This window comes from Columba livia, chromosome 5, assembly GCF_036013475.1.
Source record: "Columba livia isolate bColLiv1 breed racing homer chromosome 5, bColLiv1.pat.W.v2, whole genome shotgun sequence".
NCBI classification, from domain to species: Eukaryota; Metazoa; Chordata; class Aves; order Columbiformes; family Columbidae; genus Columba; species Columba livia.
Window position 1 is genome coordinate 53,249,721 of NC_088606.1, and position 19,500 is coordinate 53,269,220.

Sequence of the window (19,500 nt, forward strand, 5' to 3'; positions counted from 1 at the left end):
GCACAAACCCCAAGAAATCGCTTCATCCAGCACCCACTCACAAACCTACGCCCTAACATTCCCAAATACAAGAACTTGCACTGGACACCCCCAAGAGCAGCACAGAAAAGCTAAAGCCCTATCACCAATGGCTCCAACATCCAGAAATGGTGGGCCCCAAGTGATCCCACCCCACTGAAGCCTCGGGAGGGCAGGATAATACTCATGCAGAGGGGAATCAGCAGGGCTCACTGGAGCAGATGTAGCAATTAATACTTCCCCTGCCGTCCCCACAAGAGTCTGTGGTGCAAAGCCCTTTGCTAGCAGTATGTTACACAGGTGTGCTCACTACTTACCTCAAACAGCAAATAGCATTTTATACAAAAAGCAGGAATTTAGTGCTTTGCACTCATGGAGCCCAGTTTTGAGACCACATGCCTGCATCTCTGCAGCAACCAGAGCAAATTCATACCATGCTTGCTAAGAAGGGAAACCCAAACACCTTCTTGCCTAGCAGAGATTTATGTATAGCCAGGATCTGGCTGAGCCCTTCCCAACTTCTGCAGCTGTTTTGCAGTTAGGAGTGCCAAGAGACAGCTTAACACGCTGAGGTGATGCTTTATTGTCCCATAAAGACAGTCTTAAGAGAAAGAGATTTCTTCACTGTTTCAAGGAGGGAATGGCTTTGTCCTTCCGGTGTGTTAATAGGCTGCTTATTGAAACAGTGATTAACTGCAGCCCTGCAGCTGATAAGGACGCTCCAAAGGCCACAGGTTATTTTTAGCCTATTAGGATGATTCATCTGATGAGAGAAAATGGTTACCTGTGTATGTCCTGTTGGGCTCTCTGTAAGGATAAGACGGCTGAATGAATTTCCTTCAGGTGATTCATCTCTTTTCCGCACTGAGCGCACAGGCTTTCAAACCCTACAGCAAAGTATTGAAGGACACTGTGTTTTGCATCACTCTCTGGTGATGGTGATGAAACACAAACTAGGTTCACCCAGCAAGTGGCTGGCTGTGATCAAATTGTCACAGCCAGAGGGAACATTTACAGGAGGAAACCTGGGGAGAAGGAGACTGGGGACATACTCTTCCACCCCAAAGACACAGCTCAATGGAACAAGTCCTGCGATAGTGGCCTGGGGCTCCTTCTTGGCTCTCAGTAAACAATTTTTGCAGCATTCTTCTCAGCTGAGGGCAGGGCAATGGAGTGCTCACACCTGTCCTCATCTCTGAAATATTCAAGGTCACCACCAACAAAGGCTGAGAAAAGGGAATAAGAAATGAAGCCTGCCTCCTCTCTGTTGACTGGAACTTCAGTGTATTTTTCCAACGTGTTTGTGCCAGGAGTTGAGAAGACCTTGTTGGCATGAATAGCATAAGGCAGAAAAAGTATGTACACAGAACAGAAAAGCAAAACATTCTCTGTGTTTGCCTGTGGGGTATGGGCCCACGACATTAACTGGGCTGCAAAATGTCCCAGGTCTGGCTCAAGGAATAAGGCACCAAGGGAAGAACATTAAAGCCTGACCCAGTGATACCCAAATACTTGCCATCATCATCTGAGAGCTCCTGCACCGACTCAGGCGTTGAACAGCTGCTCTCTGTGTTCTGGCTGTGGTTAGATGGCTGATCACTGGTTTTGCGGCGCCTGCAGTCTTTGGCAGACCTCTGAATAAAACAGGGATTAAAAAAGACTCAGTCAACAGTCAAATTGAAGACTCTTGTGTTTAACTTTAAGCAAACTAATCTGTGGTGCTGGGGAGTATCTGTGAGATTGTGAAGTTTGATTGCTTTCTCAGCAACTCCTGGTAGTTGGACTCCTGGCAGCCAGTTAAGGATATTACACACATGCCCGTACAGAAGCATTTCCTCAAATAACATCCTTAAGACACCCATCCAAGCTATTCTTGTTGTAGCTTTAACTGACTCATATTAGTGAAGAATCTTGTAGTTCTTTTGCTGAGTTGCATACCCACCAACCAGATACATAAGAGAAAGGATGAAAAGAAGAAAAATTTAGAATAAAATTTCCTGGGGAAGATTCCTCAGAAGGTGCTGGGAACATTTAAACATCACAGAACTTTTACGCCTAACTTCTTGATGCACTTTGTAAAGTTTCTCCCTACCTCCTGAATGGGTAAACCAAACATGTCCAGAGACGTTCAGATTCGGGGTATTAGAAAAGTCTATGTTCATAATAAGATATGAGTTCCTCAGTGTAATACAGGTTATATCTAGCTAGTTCAGCAGTTCTACATTTACAAAGCATTTTCTGAATGACATATATTACTTCAAAGATAAATGCAATGAAATAAGAAAGTATCATCCCTGTTTAAGGGACAGGATGGAGGAAGGTTTCTTGTCTTGTCTAAGAGGAAGTAAGTAGTAAAGGCAGATGGCAAAGACCAAAACTGAAGTTGCAGGATCTCAGTTGTGTACTCCCAAACCTTGCTCACACCCTCACTATGGGAAGTTTTCTGCTTTGGAAACACCAAACAGTAAAGTTCACCTCAGTCGTGCAAAACCCATTATAAGAGTCACTGTCACTAGCACTGAGTGGAAGAAAAATACCAAAACAGATAGGATATGTCAACCAAGAATTACAATGATTTGCAGTTAATGATGGTATAACACTGCAGGTCTAGAGTCATGAGCTGTATTTACCCCAAACAAACCTTTCAGCCTATGCCATGCTTACATGAAAATGCTGCAGAAAAAGGCTCCGTATCTAAACAGTCTTAAAGAATATTATATTCCCCAAAGCAGGCTTTTTACCTTGTGCCGTGTAATTTGATTGTTTACGCATGTTGTTTTGTGGTTTGACATCCTTGTGGATGAGTGTCTTTCCATGGTCTGAAGTATTCCATCCTTCTCAAATTGGGCAATGTCGTTCAAAGGATCCCAAGGTCTTAAACTTTTGAGGCCAAAGGAAAAAAAGCATTAGAAAAGCATGAATACCACCAGGTGTGTTAAGAGCAATACACCAATTCCACACTCAGGGCATTCACTCCTGACACGAACAAGAGTTTCTGCAGATGCAGTGTGAGGAGTAACAGATACTTTCTCCTATGTTCACATTTCCTAGCAATAAATAAGGGGAGTTCAGTCTCCAGAGGCTTCACCCTTCTTGCCAGGGGAGGAGAGGGCAGTTATCAACTCTGCTCGCACAGTGTAAAAAAAAAGCCTGCAAAATGATTCCACACTTCACTGCAGCAATAGGGATTTCCACCAATGGCACAGCAGATTTTCCACTGCCAAGCCTCCATTTCCAGCTATTCCCAAAGAGCATCAGCGATATATATTCTAATAATGAGATGGAGCTCAGAAAGAAGAAGCCCAGGGCACAGTTTGGGGAAAGGCAGGACCCAAATTATGGGTCCACAACTTTGCTTGCAACCCAGGGGACTCAAGCAGCGAGGCCTGCTCATAACCCCCCAGGCCCACCACTCACTCCTCGTATTTGTAGCGCCACTCGTTAGTTGCGGCGTCGTGCCTGAAGAGCAGCGGTTTCCATTCTGTGCTGTTCTCCCTCCGCTCCCGGGCGGCATTCCTCTGCTCCTCTTCCAGCACAAATTTTTCCTGTGTCGCCTTGTGTTGATCTCCTTTGTTTATTGCACTGGTAACGTGCTGCCAAAGCCTAGAAATAAACAGGGAAGCAAGAGAAACCACCTTAAAACTGACAATGTATTTTGCCAGCTTGAACCTTGGAGCAGACACTTTTCTGCTCTCTTGATACTTCCAGAAGAACTGTAACAGGACTGCTCAGCCTCAGTTTTGGCTTGTAAATTAAAGGAACATTATGAGCATGGCAACACTGGATGCTGTATACAATGATCTACCGAACAAAAGGGGAACTTTCCCTTCGATAACATCACCTACAATACTCATCAAAATCTTCAGAGCTGTCTGTGGGAGTTAAAACATAGTTATGCTCATTGAGGTCAGTGGCCTTTTTAGAGGGGATTGATGTGTAATGGAGAATCTGTTATCACAGTATCACAGTATGTTTGGGATTGGAAGGGACCTCAAAAGATCATCTAGTCCAATCCCCCTGCTGGAGCAGGAACACCCAGATGAGGTTACACAGGAACATGTCCAGGCGGGTTTTGAATGTCTCCAGAGAAGGAGACTCCACAACCCCCCTGGGCAGCCTGTTCCAGTGTCTGTCACCCTTACTGAGAAGAAGTTTTTTCTCAAATTTAAGCGGAACCTCTTGTGTTCCAGCTTGATCCCATTACCCCTTGTCCTATCATTGTTTGCCACCGAGAAGAGCCTGGCTCCATCCTCATGGCACTCACCCTTTATATATTTATAAACATTAATGAGGTCCCCCCTCAGTCTCCTCTTCTCCAAACTAAAGAGACCCAGCTCCCTCAGCCTTTCCTCATACGGGAGATGCTCCACTCCCTTAATCATCTTCGTTGCCCTACGCTGGACTCTCTCCAGCAGTTCCCTGTCCTTCTGGAACTGAGAGGCCCAGAACTGGACCCAATATTCCAGATGTGGTCTCACCAGGGCGGAGTAGAGGGGAAGGAGAACCTCTCTCGATCTACTAACCACCCCCCTTCTAATACACCCCAGGATGCCATTGGCCTTCCTGGCCACAAGGGCACAGTCCTTGCCTTTTCAATCATTTATATTTAGGAGCCTTTGTGTTAATGTCTATCCCTGAAACAAAGGCTTTATATTTAGAGTTTAGAAGCACTGGAAAATGAATTCATGTGCACAGCTTCCAGCTGCACATGCAGTGTTGTACTTATACATAGGATTAGCAACCAGATCTGTGGGAAGCTGATTCAATCTGCAAGAAGTGGATCTGTACTTGTGCTCACAAATGGTAAGCATGAACGTAAGCATTCACTTGCACTTGTTGTCAGATGCCAAAAGATATGTGATCTTTCATATGATATCTCATTGAGTCTCTGCCCAGAGGAGAGGATTCGCCTTTTACAAGAGAAAAATAATTACATTCATTCATTCATTCATTCATTCATTCATTCATTTATTTATTTATTTTTAACTATAGCCAAACTGTGGTTTCCCTCTCCACACTTCCTCTAATCAGAGCACTCTAATCTTCATTTCAGATTGGAAATAGTTCTGACATTAGCAGCTAGCCCTCCCAAAACATTACTGAGTGGTTTAGCACTTAGAATAGGCACTGGAGATCCAGGCAGTTCTAGTATTCCCAGCTCCAAAAAACACCAGTCCTTCATTTAGAAGATGAATACATTACTGCATTTAATTTGGAGCTTGCTGTGAAGCTCTTAATTTAAAAGGGATACTGATGCTTTCTTTATATTTCTGTCACCATATATTAACACAACACTTCTAAAAAATCAGCCTCTTTGATAACTGTCAGAGGAACACTTTCCTGACATTTGACACGTCACTCCCATCTTCCTGTGTATTAATCTTTTCTCCCAGAAACAAAGGAAGGAAACTCAATTCAAACTCAAAGTGATGGGGGCAGGGGAGGGAGGAGTGAAAATAACGTCCTGAAAAAATACTGTGGTGGCGTAAAGAGTCAGTTCTAAGGAATGCAGTGGTGTAAAGAGAGTCTAGGAACCTCAGAGAGACACACACAAAATTGTTTGACAAGGGCAAATTATTCCATCAAGAGCTGCATGTGTCAGAGGAAGAGACCCTCCATGGTGAGCTGCATAATGGTATGAGCTTCAGAGACTCTCCAGTGTTCGTGAAAATAAGCAATTTTCAGCACTGCAGGAAAGACTATGCAATTCAGATAGAACATAACCTGGATGAGATGGTAATTTATTCATGCAATCATTAGCATTATAAGGAGCTCGGTGGAATGTCTGTTACGAATCTCTAGAATTTTTCCTTTTGCCTCTTTCCCCTGGCTGCGTGTCTCATTATCAATCTCTGATGTAGCAAAGGGAGTCAGATTCTTTGTCTGCAAGACTGAGATTTCTCTTCTCCTCTAAAAGAATCTTCTTCAGAAGATTATCAGAGAAATGTGATGCCATCTGCTCTGCTCTGTGATGATGAGTGTAAGTTACAAATACAGATTTTGTTGCCCATAACACCCACTGTAGTCCAGAACAAACTAAATGTTCATGTGTTTTTATTTTTGTGCACTCCCTTTCTTTATTCATAAGAAGGAGAATCTTGGTGTGATGTGATGCAACATCAAAATTACATGCCCACAGGGAAGTGGCCAGTGTAATGTAGGCAGCAAATGCATGTGCTGTTTCTGGATGTTAGCTGGTATTGGCAAAGCATATTGCTGAGATGGTCGGAGCAGTTGGTTTGAAGCCAGCATCACATGATGTTGCTGCAACTGTTCTTGCTCAAGAACTGGCTCAGGGATGCTCACTGCACCAGGAAGTCAAATTCCTTCCATTTCCTAAATTGTGTGCCAGGACGATAAATTGTGTGCCAGGACAATATTTGTAGGTAATCTAGATTACCCTAAAAACACTGGTGCAGACTTCACTGGAGATCTCAGCTGAGATTATGAGGCAGGGTTAAACTTCTGTTTAATTACATTCTCTCATAAAATCCTGTTATGTGGTTCAAACTACTGCTCTGCCCATGCCAGGACTTTCCACTTGATTCCTGCACCTAATTTATGATCCTGTGGTTGAAATAACCCTTCTTAACAAGACATCCAACCTCAGACTGACATCTTGTGCTTTCATAACATGTTCCACCAGTTACAGAGACTCTGTTCAAGATGTCTGGAGTTCAGAGACAGTTGTTATTTTAGCAGATAAAATACAACTTCCACAATTTCTCAGCCCAGCCTCCTGGCTAATTCAGAGCTATACTTCATGGAAATACTCCAGAGTTAATAGACTAGAAAAAAACAGGTAAATGGCTGGGTAATATGTGCAGGCAAAGCAGGTCACTAACTTTCCAGGACTGTACTGTGGAATTGGAGCCTTCTGATGAGAGCCCTGCTTCAAGTGGGGAAGCAGCAGCGAGGCATTCTCAGAGCTCCTTACCTCTCCGACTCAAAGTCTGTCTGCTCCTCAAACAGCACAATATGGCGCTTCAGTCTCTGCCTTCGTACTTCACTGGTCGGATTCCAGAACATTTCTGCGTTCCCGTTTTTCAACTCATTTATATGCACTTCCCCATCCTGACAAGGAAAATGAAGTGAAAAAGTTAAAGACAATCAGAAGTACAAGGCAGAAAATAATCCTGACAAAGGGAAGCTGCTTCTGGATGATGACTGGGGATAGGGCTTGGTTAGAAGGCTTCTTTTTCTCCTCTATCCCATTAAATCTCACTGAACACTTCCTGAAAGTTTCTAAAACTAATGAAGAGAGACATTCCTGGAAACACTGGCTGGATTAATCAGAGAAGAACTAGAAAGAGACCCAGTCCCTTCTGTTAGTGTTGTCAAGCATACTCACAGAAGCCCTAAGATGCTCTTCTTTCCCTACTGTTCCTCCCAAGTACCACCCAGCACACATAAATAAGATCCCTAGTTCCTCTTCCAGCCTTTCTTCTATTCCTCAATGCTGAAATCTCATGCAGAGCCTACTGAAATACCATCCTCTCTAGAAAGGACAGCTAAAGCTGAGATACTCTTACACATGGGTTTTTTTTTTTTCAGTTTAGCCAGGTTTTTGCTCCTGAATTTAATTTAGCACTTCAAAATGCCAGGGGTCTTCAATCCTTATTCCTTGCCAATTTACCTGGCAACTCTTAAAGCAGCACTTCTCTAATCTGAGGCTGGCTAGACAATATTATTAAGCTGCCTCCCAGATGCAGCAATGTCATGGAGCCAGGCAGGGTAGTTTACAGGGTGCATAGTGAACAGCACAATGCTGACTGCAAGTGGAATGAATCAGACAATTACAGCTGCTGAACAGCATAAGCACTGGGCCATTCAGCTGCCTGGACATAGGACGAATATCACGCAAACCTTTTTAAGTCATGGCTATAGGCTTTGCCTGTTACTGCCTAATTTGCTGCTGCATTTGTCCCCCTGCTACGGTCCAGTCCCTTGATGCACTTCTCAAAGTCCATCTCCCACATCTTCAGCTGTGAAACTCCTTCAACCCTGAGGGACTTTTGTCCCTCCCTGAAGTCTCCCTCAGGACTTCCTCTGCATGTCCTGAGGTGCCAGTTCTAGGACAGATCTCAGGTCCCCAAGACTCCCCCAGCTGTGGATAGGAGGTGGCAGGCAGACATTATCAGATATCACTACGTGCATCTCTAAGGGGCATATATACAGGCCCTTAACTGCTGCTTTCATCTGGGGCTAAAAAGCATTTTCTTCCCTTCTTTATTCAGGTGGGTTTTCAGGTCCTGAGGCAGAGAATTAGCCTTTCAGCTGCAAGGGTTTCTGTCAGGAAACTGGACGGTGCCAGAGAAAAGCGTGCAGAGCGCAGGAGAGCAGGCTAATACTCTCAGCAGGGAGGGCGGAGAACAAACAACGTCCCTAATGCTGCACAGCAGCTACTCTATTCACAGCATGCAACTGCAAACAGCAGCTTATGGAGCCACCCTTTCAAAGCCATTAAACTTCTCTTCTACATCATTCTAATTTTGTGCACCACAAACAACCAGCACAAAGAACAAGGGAGGAATAAATTATTTTCAGGCTGATAAAACCCAAACACAGAAGGGTGGAAGCTGAGCAGCACACAACCATGTGGCTCAATGCCCCAGGGGAGCCAGATTACGTGTTCTCATGGATGGTGTTTGCAGGACCCACCACAGACAAGGTACTCCACACTCCATCACAACCCACAAGTGCCAAGGCTCATCCTGCAGGAAAGGGGGCTCAGAATGGAAAAGCCACCCAGGCACAGGGACCAAATCTCCTTGTATACACCTAGAATGGGCAAATCTCCCCATTTCCAAATAGTCATTAGATTTTTATGTAAAAAGACAGATTGCCTGAGTGGATGAGTCCAATACCAAAGCCTACACTGGGGTTAGAACCTCACTATAGAATGAGCTTTATCCAAGCACAGTTCATCTGACCTACTCTAAATACCTCCTTTAGAATGAGAAAAATCTTGTCTCAGGAGTGACAATTTCTGTGGACTGGAAAGGGAGCATAGCTAAACTATAATGAAGATGTAGATGTCTAAACGTAGCTGAGATAAATAACTAAGTATGCAGCCCAAAGCCAGGGCTCACTGCCTTTGCCTCGGTTATCAAGAGTTTCCAACCAAAACTCTAGTCTACATCCTTCAATGTGCAACTTTATTCTTGCTGGGTTTTGGCTCAAGGATACCTTGCAGTGATTCACTTGTGGGTAGTAGGTGTGCAAAGGTGCTACCTGCTCTGCTGACTATTCTGAGCTGCCCATACAGATAGACCCCCACAGAATCTGTCTCTTCGTCCTTCATCTCATGAACAGACGAATAACCATCTATCATAACCGTTTGCTGTAAAAATAATGAATTTAAAACCTTGTGAAGTTCTTCCCTGATGTTGCTGTAGCTGGGGAAGTATTAAACACAAGACAAAAGGAAGCCTCATGATTGTCACAATCACACGTAAAACATACTATGTCTCCTTCCATCAGTGCTTGTCATAAACCTGGGACCCTAAATAGTGATACTGGCTTTGACAGAAACACACCTCACTGGTCCCAGCTTTGGCTCAGGCTCTGGGCGTGCAAGCGTTACTCGCTCTGTGGGTGGATGGGACTACAGAAGTGTGAATGACCTTGAGAGCTGTGGCCCGGAAAGCTCTGCTTGCCTGCACTCCCTGGGGACGGCGGGAGGAGGCAGGACAGGGCTCCCACAGCCCCCGCCGGCCACGGGGGCCTGCCAAGGGCTGCCCATCCTCCCAATCACCCGCTGCCACCCACACTCCGACTGTCAGCAGCTTCGATTATCGCACATTACCCAGTGTCCACTGAGACTTGCTAACACTTCTTCTCCTGATTTAATCTTCCCAGAGATTTGATTAATGCTTGCGCTGCCACCGAAGAAAGGCTGTCGGGGGAGAAAAGAAATAGAAAACATGATCAGTCCAGTGAGAATTGGGAGAAAGCCAAATGTGGTGATGTAGCAGGAGGAAAGGAAAGTGCAATCTGCTTGATTTCCACTATTTCTGGGGAAAGGCAGAATGAACTCTAAAACAAATTTTACTGTCTAGCACTGTGCCCTCCTCCTTTTGTCTGCAATACAAAAATCAGTGTAAGAGCTGCAGAAAGGGAGATAAGCCTTCAGGTGCCTTGTCTTCATTGCAAATACATTTATTGTCAGCTAGACATCAGGATAAGTGTATGTGGGCAAGTCCTTCCCGTTGTTCAGAATCACATTGCAGTTTGCAGCCTTATACTTGCAGCCTTGTCCAAAGGAAAGGAGCAGCACTAACACAGCTGGTGATTTTTCCTGCTTATGGCACAGCAAGAGCAGTGTGGCACTGCTGATGGCTGCATCTGCATGAAGTCTCCAGTGTGAAGAAGCTCTCAGCAGCAGCAAACAAAAGAAGAAAAAGGGTATTTCCAGAGTGAAGGAAAAGAGTCTCAGAACAATGGAAAATTCCCCTCACCTCCTGCCTGCCAAACACAGGAAACAGCAGTGATAGAGTGACCAGCTCTTCCATTCATACCACACATTTCTTCAGATATTTAGGCAGCTACTTTCCAATAACATTCGTGCAGAGGAACTTTTTTTTTCTTAATAACAATATAAGCCTAAATTTCCCACAATATCCATGGAAAAAGAAAACACAAGTATCTCAAGAATCAATGTATGCAATCCAGTAGAGAATTGGTATGTAGCCAAATTAATAACAAAGTTACGGGGTTTATCTTTAATTTCTCACAATTCTACTAAAAAAGGTGGCTAAAAAATATCCAAAGCAGAACACGTAATTTTGCCACAGGGAACTTTCTGAGTCGTGTTTGGACTAAGCATATTGTTTACAAGACAGAAAAGAAGGGGCTGCATTTTAAGCTCTGAAGTGTTTGTAGGTTTGAGATGACACTGACTGAAGTCAGGGAAATACTCCATGGGCCTTGACCACAGCACATCATGCCTACGCGAAGAAGAGGTTTTAAAGAGAAGTGTATGCAAATGTCAAGGAAAGACATGGAGCAACAGTTCACTTTGTAAGGGCAAATAAAGACAGAAAATTATTACTGTTCCCAGAAAAACACAGTCTGAAAAAGACTCCCCTAACTCCAGTAATCTCTCACATTTATGTTAGCTAAGGCTGAAACTCTGAAGTCCTGCAGGCTCTCAGTTCTCCATCCTTTATTTTATGCTCAGGCAAGTTTGTTGGAACAGATGAGAAATGGATGCTCCTTAAAAAGCAAGCTAACTGTCCAAGAAAAGTTACAGGTCATCACCTTCCCTCCCAAATTCTAACACATGTAACTACAAGAATGCCCTTAGATGTCTCAATTTTATCTGCATACCATAAATCTGTATCACCAGGCTTTCTAGGGGAGGGAATAGCTACATGAACAAGTCAGTACAAGGCAACGACAGTGCAGCTCATCAGTGTGATAGCCACTCAAAATTATCTGCCTGAAAATGGGCTCTTATCCTACCACCAAGGCAAGATCCTGTAGCCTTAAGAAACACAAGGTACAGTTCATTTTAACACCTGCAAGGTAAGAGTACGTGTGTGATGACTACTGGAGACGTACACTGAAGATCCACATTCTAACTTGGCTTAAAGTAGCTTGTACACCTCGCTGTATTTTGCAAGCAAAAATAATTGTACTTTTCTGAACAGAAGCTACGCTGCCATTGCCAAACATTCAGCTGGCTGGCAGTGAACAAGTCATGTGTACAACTCAGGCTTCCTGGCTTCAAATCGAGTTGCACTAGGAAAAACTGACTGCCGGGTGATGCCTCCTCTCTGGGTAGGCCACCCCATCATACATGCATATGTTGCCGGTACATAAATGTTCTAGTGTGTATGGTCAAACCTTGCCTGGAGCACGAGGGCAAGCCTGAGACTCATTCAAAATGGGGGTAGTGATGTCTCTTACCTTTAGCTTGAATTCCAGTTCTGCCCTGTGGTTAGTTTTCTCACAGTCGATGGTAACTTTTCCTCCAAGCTCCATTGTCATGGTACCATATAAAAGTCCTGAAATGGAAAAAAGAGACTCAAGAGAGGCCTCACTGGAAGTAATCTGCTTTCTCAACTCAAACTGGCTCTCACTGAAATGCTGTGAAATTCGCTGCTTGGCTTAGAGTTTTGAAAAGACAGAAACCAAAGTTTCTAGGAAATGACTCTTTACTATAAGCATGAAGAATCCTCCCCTGAGTCCCTATTCCCCGCTTATTACACCAGTTAGGAAACAGCTTGACTCAGAGATTCTGATAGTGCCTCTGTGGCAAGCTGAAAGTGGGAAAGGGAAAATAAGGAAGACTGCTCAGCAATCTCATTTATACTGGTGCTTAGACAGCCTCGGTTGCTCCTCACAAGGTGGATGGGGCAGAGAGGAGCTGCAACAGGATGCAGCAGAATATGGGAGACTAGTAGTCATGTAAGGGACTCTTTTTTACACATGCTTACCATTTTCTGAAAAGGTAATTTGCAGAACAAGAAATATTGACAAGAGAAATATTTATGCACAGGAATAGTTCACAGAGAGCATAATTTACAGAAGCTACTGTTTCCAGGTAGCTAGACCCTCCACAAATATTAACTTAGAGGTCAACATGCCAAAACAAAAAAATATGGAAAAAACAAAATTGGACCAAACTGCCGCAGGAGTGATTTTATCACTGTGGTTGAAATGGCATGCAGGCTTCCCATCCTACGGAGAAATGCAAAGTTACAAGAGTGAATCAGCAGCCATCCCTGGCCTCAGGGCACATTCAGCTCAATAGAGCAAAGCCACACGGTAACAGGTATTAGCCTCACTGAGGCAGCTCATACACTGAGGAATATAATGATTAGAGTAACAAAGGAATCAGAAGTCAGGAATTTCCTTTAGTCTCAAAAAATCAGAAAACATATTACACAATTTCAGTGTTAACATTAGAAAAACTTTTTATCCTCAGAAGCTAAGAAATGTACTCTTATTCTTTCCATCTTCACTTTATCTGCAGTGCATGTATGCAATATTTTTTGTCTCTACACAGTGTTAAAATTAACTTAGATGGGCCTAATTCTGTCCCCAGCTCTGCACAGACAAATCGAAAAGACTTCAGTGAGGATTACCCGTCTTCTGCTGAGCACCATGACTCATGTGTGGAGCAACTGCTCCCTGGAATTACCAGCCCTGCGCCGCCCAGTATCCCAGAGGGGAGAAGAGAGCTGGTGAAAAGTCAGCCAGTAACATACCATTACATTATTCTGTTTGCTTCCTATTTGAACAGTCACAACGTACCTTTACAGTGGGCGTATGGCATAGTAATTATATACTCTTCCCCCCTGTTTAGAAATGTAAGCTTTGCTTTCCCATCCAAGAGTGCAGAAAGTGAGTTACCTAGAATTTAGAAGAACAAATATATATATATATCAAGAAAATGCATGTTATACTTGGTCACTTGTCCTACTTTAGAAAAACACTTCCATTTAAATCTAGGTCACTAATAAAAGAAGAGATACAATAACTCAGGACCCCTGCAAATCATTTACTGTTGGAGGCAGTCAGTTCTAATGAAGTCTGGTGTATGGCTCGTATTTGCTCTGGCATTTAGCTCCCATTGCAGAAAGAGCAGTAGATTAAACGAGTCATCAGTGGAATGCAGAAAGCAGCTCCAATGCTTAGGAGATTTTCAGGTCCTTCTGCTCTCACAACTTTTCTGATTGTATATGATCCCAAATAACAAATAAAATTGCCAGAAGGACAGCAATGACTATTTACAAGTGTTTCAGCAAATATATTTACCAGACGATCTTACTTCAGAGGTGTTTGTCTTAAGTATTTCCAACAGCAACATTGTTTCAGAGCCTGCAGTTGAGCTGTCTCCATTGCAATTAAAACATCCCAGAAAGATTCAACTCTCAGAAATCTGGGAGTTAAATGAATGGTTACATTTACACAGAGACTTTTGCAAAAGTCAGTTGGATGATCACATAGCTATAAAATGGCTCATCTGTGAGCATATGCAAAGTGGTCTGACAAACAACTGCCCATACATTCTTATGAACCTTTGCTTTCTGAAAACCAGGTTTTAAAAACTCTCCATTTTTCTATCTGATTTTTTTTTTTTTTAACATCAGTATGATTTCCCACTGAACTGGTGGAAATGGGGAAAAGCCAGGAGAGCCAAGACAAGGAATTACGGTGTCCTGCTGGTAGATGTCTTAAGCATTTATTTGTTATTAACTCTCAACACACTCAGGAGTGACTGAAAACCAAACCAAAACCAACACCACAATGTTACCCGAAAGATGCCCAGGCTTAATGCCTTACCGTAAAACTTGGATCTAGCCAGAATGCTCCCAGTAATGCAGAATCCGTCCTTCCTATTGCTGACATGAAAAGCTGACACTGGTGGATGATGGGAGACCTAGAAGAAGAAACAGGCCCAGGTCACATGCAGTGGTGTGTACAGGCTGAGCAGAGCAGTGGGTGCACACGCAGCCCCACACGGCGTTACACCTGCCCCAGGGGAATGGCAACACACGGGCCGCAGGACTGAGCAGAGACCTCTCAGCCCCAACCGTACCATTAACCTCGGTGCTAAAGGAGGGAACATTATATGTGAGACCATTATATATGAGAACATTATATACGCAGACTTTCTCCCCTACTCCGTATTTTCTGGTCCTTGTGCATTTGATGTCACTTTGGGCCAACACGCACACTGTCACATTTTCAACACAATAAATGACAGCACAGAAGTTTTTGGCAGCATCTGAATAACCTCTATAAAATGGATGCAGTGGCTGAAATAAAATAAAACAAAATCAAAATTCTCTGATGAAATAGAAAAAAAAGTACATGAAACAAGGGGTCCCTGTACCAAAGTCCACATGGTTCTCAGATCCCTCTATTAACACTGTAAATCTCAAATTTTGTCAGGCCAGTTACCCTGTGAGCTCTGCCCTTCATTTTTCCCCGAAGACATAGAGATAATTTACTCCTGTTAAAATCATTATAGAAAGTTTAGAAATAAAGGAAGGTAGGATGTGGTGATGTGTTTTATGTCCCTTTTGACAGAGGCAACACAAGTCATGTTTTATGAACAATAAGAAAGCAGTAAGGCAGAATCCTATGAAAAAGGTCTTTATCGAAGAGGCTAACGTTTCATGAGGGACACCTGCTTTTATAGTCTTGAGTGGCCACCAAAGCTCACATTATTACTGTAAAAAGAAGATCAGCAGCTAGTTTTATCCCAATGTCCCTCTCTGGATGTTTACACAGAACTCCCAAGTTTCTCTCCCAGGGTGAGATGAGGAGCATGTTCCTAAGCACACAGGTTCAAGGAGGATGCTGTTTGCAACACCTGAGCATCCAAACAAAGCAACTTACCTGTTCTGCTATGTAAAATGTGTGACTGTTCGTCTGAGGGTGAAACCAACAGCAGCGGAATGTCTCTCCCAGAATAGGGTTGTATGGCTTCTTTATTCCCTGAAAAGCAAAGCAATCAAAACCTGCTACAAATGAAGATTTGTGATCCAGCTCTACAGAGATGGCCACAAAAAAACGTAATAATTTTCTCCCTGATATTTTAAACTAAGTCAATCACAAGAATCAAAACTGAAGAACTGGCTACATACATCCTCCTAATCTAATTTCGTAATCTGAGCCACAGATTCATCTGCTATTCTCACCAACTTAATCCTTGCTTTACAAGATGATCAAACGTTATTATTTCTGCCACTACATGCAGCAGGTGCAGTGTGATGTGCAAACATGGCACTATGGTACTAATGGGCCTGAAAAGATAAAGGAGACCTGCTTTCAGCAAAGGGAAAAGTCTTGCATCAGAGGACATGTTATTTGTTGATGACTAGTTTTGCCTTCTAACAGTCCAGTGCAAACGCTCTGAGGTTGATCAACACTATTTTGCACTCAATATCTACTCCAAAACCAAATGCAAGTTCAGATTTAAAAGTAATGGTCAAAGTCTTCTGAACAACAGAAGAGGTAGTGTGTCAAAGGAAAGGCAATAAAGAAATACACAACCATAGCAGAAGATTTCAATGCCTGTTACAACCCCAACATCATGTATTCTTTTACCTTGGGCTTCTTATAGAAGCCGGACAGATACCACCTCAAAACTTGCTTCATTCGACTGTATGGATCATCTTCAAGGACAGCCCTGCAGGACAGAACACAAAATGCTCTTTATACTGTTCACACATCATATTCATTGCATACAAGTATAATAATATTACTTTCAATAATATTTCCCCAGAGCTAAAGGGAAGTAACTTCTGTGCTGCTGCCAGTGAAAGAAGTGTCTGCCAACACAAATGATTTTTTATAGTAACCTACATCATACAACACACACACACAACTCTTAAAAAGTGTTGCTCCTTGCCCTGCATTCCTGAAAAAATACTAATAAAATTTCTGGAGTGCATCAGGTCTGATTGCCTGTTCAACTATGTTAATGTGGCACTGCCACCACACTAGCATTTAGTTACAGCTAATAGTCCTGTGTGAGTCATAAAAACAATAATACTTATGCCATCAAAATAAAAAAATGACTGTTTTTCTCTCTTTCTTTGTTTCCCTCTTCCTTAAAAGATCTTTAAAGCTGATGTGCTATGTAGCCTCATTCAGTCCTTTGAGATTTCATACAATAATGTAGGTTGGAAGGGACCTCTCAAGGTCATTTCATCCAACCCTTCCCTGCTCAAAGATGAAGTGGGAAGTAAACATAAATCGAGTTACAGGTACTTCCAATCATTTAGTCAGATTTGAAAATCAACCTGGATAAGTTCTTGCAAAATCCATTCAGAAGGATCATGTGTACCACAAAGAGCTTTAACAAAACCTCCAAACCTCTTGAAGTTTTATTAGAACTCAGCACTGAGGAGAATCATTTTCTTAACTTCAGACATTACAAGTACCACAAACAAGGCTTGAAGATACCACAATTCTAATATAACCCAGAAGCAGTAGAATAAACTTGAGTAACTAGTGCTGCTATTTGAATATTGCACACACTGATTTTAAAATATGCCAGGCATATCTCTTTGAGGAGGCTGGTTCTATTTGCAAGCATAACATTTTCTACTTTCTACTCTGCTGCTCCCTGCAGGTCTCTCTCATCAGTGTTGTTAAAAGATGTTTCTTATTTGTTTACCAACCAACATCATTATATTGCTTTTGGGGCTCGATGTGTTTGACAATTCTGTTTTCTCTCTGTCCTGTTCTGCTCTGTACACGAACACACCAGAAGGTGGCACAGCTCTGCTGCAAGACGCTCAAAGGCAAGAGCTGAATTCCCCATCAGCTCCAGCCAATGCTGGTAAACATGTGTATGTACAAAGGTAGTTTTGTCTAAGTTTAACTGTTTTCCTTGCCCCTCGCTGGGGGACAGTCCATCTTCAAAAGATCACTGAAGCTGGCGCCTGGCTTGATTTACACTGAATCCAGCGACCTGGGTATTATTTGGGAGCCTTTCAAGCATACAAATGCACCCCAGCCAGCACCAAGCTAACACTGTAACTCAGTTTCAGAAACAGAAGACAAGTGCCAATGTTGGGAACGCTCAGTGTGCTGCTTACTGGGAAAGCAGGTCGGCATGGTAGTAGTAATCAGAGAGTTTGTTAAGGAACGAGCGTGGCTCCAGGATGAAGGTGGGCAGCACCACCCGCGACAGGTCCATGCCGGGCCGCAGCTGCTTCAGCAGGATCCACATCAGGCTCTTGTTCTCCTCAGAGACAGTTTCTGTCTGAGACGATTCACCTGTCTACAGTGGGAAAAAGGAAGTTCAGGGCAGAAACATGAAAACCATTTCTTGTGGGTGCATCTACCTGGACAATCCAAGCTCACCCAGGCAAACCTGGCCCTGGCACAAGGGTGAATACTCAGCTACACCACTGCAAAGAGACAGCAGCTCTGTCACAGGAGAAGTGAATCCTCAAAGCACTGAAGTGAGTGGCACGGAAAGCCCCGCTCCCCTGCGAGAGCTGGCACGAGGCAGGGAACACACATTTGCTGTGCCCCTTCCTAAGCCACTGCCTCCACACACCCAAGACTGCAATGGGCCAACCTGTACCGACAGTAACCGAGAGGACTCTGTGCTGCGGTCCCTCGGGGGGTGTGGACATGCCCAAGGCTGTCGCAGCATCACTGCGGCCTGGTGGGATGCATATGAGAAGCTCCTCTCAGTCCCATTCTCAACAAACGAGAGACTCTAAGATTTAACACTATAGGCACAGAAAAAAATTAGGAAGTAAGCAAGTGATTAACAGAGAATGGAAGCAGTCCTCCCAGTTCAAAATAAGAAAAATTGGTAGTGTAGGTACAGTAGAGGCCCCTCTGCCAGCAACATGCACAAAAACTACAGCACCCTGTAACGGTGCTCAGTGCCCTTTGTAGTAAAAGTGCAGGTTACAGTAAAAAGGCCAGGGATTATGTTGTGGTTTCAGTTATAACTGTGCAGTTTCTCTGCATTTAGTGTGGCTACCCGAGCTTTAACATGGGGGACTTGGCTTTTCAAGCCACTGGAGAAAGCAAATTTTCAAACATGAATGTCATTTTAACGCATCATAATTTAACAATGAAAGATAATACTTTGGCTTTCTACTGTTTCTAGGCAAAAGATTTTTATGAGAAAAAGAGCATGGATCCATTTTTGGAATGGATTTTGGTTTGGGAGAGGACACACAGCATATCCCAATACGATCTGCAGATGGTGTAAATCACTAAACACTCATTTTCACCACCTGAGCATTCCCAGCACTACCTTCTTATCTCCCAATCAGCCCTTTTACTAGTCATGCAGAAACACACTAAGTCCTGCTTGCAGGCTGAGGGGAATTTCAGATTGAGGAACAACAAAGCTCTTTCCATTTCATTGCTTTTCCATTACCACACCATTCCTCTTGTGACAGGCTGGTGCAATACACGGCCTGAACCTCCAAGAAGAAATGGAAACCATTAAACAACATAATACCACAGCATCTGCTAAGGCTTACAATACATATGGGTCTCTCAGAACTTTCATTATTTATCCACGTTCTCAAGTGTGTGTGTATTGGCAATATAAATTAATGCCATCTTGAAAATGCTGTACAAATTGTTACTTAGAATTAATCATTGCAGAAGAGATGGATGAAAAGGGAAGGAGAAGGTGGTGCAGGAAGAAGAAAACAATTTCAAGTAATTTCTAGTTTGCTTCCCCCTAAAAGATATCACCCTCAATAACCCTTTTTATAACTTCTTAAAACTAAAAGATTGGAAAAAAAGAGGGTTTTTTTGTTATCTATCTGCCTACTAATGAGGTGTCTTTTTTATATTCTAGATCAACTTTTTTCAGTCTCAAAGTCTTTCTTACACCTGTCTGTGACATCACATGCCTATTGCAAACAAGGCAAAGCTGGAGCATCAGATGCACAAGCACACACCTTCAAAGGCATACAGATGCACAAACACATGTAAACCTTTCAAATGAGCTTGCAAAGCCAAGCTGAAAAT

The 19,500-nt window shown here is 43.2% G+C and overlaps 1 protein-coding gene across 11 annotated transcripts in view; it reads right to left on the reverse strand.

The window, feature by feature from the left end:
- OSBPL5 (oxysterol binding protein like 5) overlaps positions 1-19,500 on the reverse strand; it is a 187,661-nt gene that overhangs the window by 1,566 nt on the left and 166,595 nt on the right. For all 11 annotated transcript variants that reach the window (XM_065065193.1, XM_065065199.1, XM_065065195.1 and 8 more), the window contains 12 exons: positions 17,586-17,770; positions 16,087-16,168; positions 15,376-15,474; positions 14,314-14,410; positions 13,282-13,380; positions 11,932-12,029; positions 9,827-9,916; positions 6,956-7,092; positions 3,436-3,621; positions 2,760-2,898; positions 1,535-1,652; positions 803-905 (listed from right to left, as the gene is read on the reverse strand). In XM_065065193.1, coding sequence (XP_064921265.1) covers positions 803-905; positions 1,535-1,652; positions 2,760-2,898; positions 3,436-3,621; positions 6,956-7,092; positions 9,827-9,916; positions 11,932-12,029; positions 13,282-13,380; positions 14,314-14,410; positions 15,376-15,474; positions 16,087-16,168; positions 17,586-17,770 — 1,433 coding nt within the window. The remainder of the gene's footprint in view (positions 1-802; positions 906-1,534; positions 1,653-2,759; positions 2,899-3,435; positions 3,622-6,955; positions 7,093-9,826; positions 9,917-11,931; positions 12,030-13,281; positions 13,381-14,313; positions 14,411-15,375; positions 15,475-16,086; positions 16,169-17,585; positions 17,771-19,500) is intronic.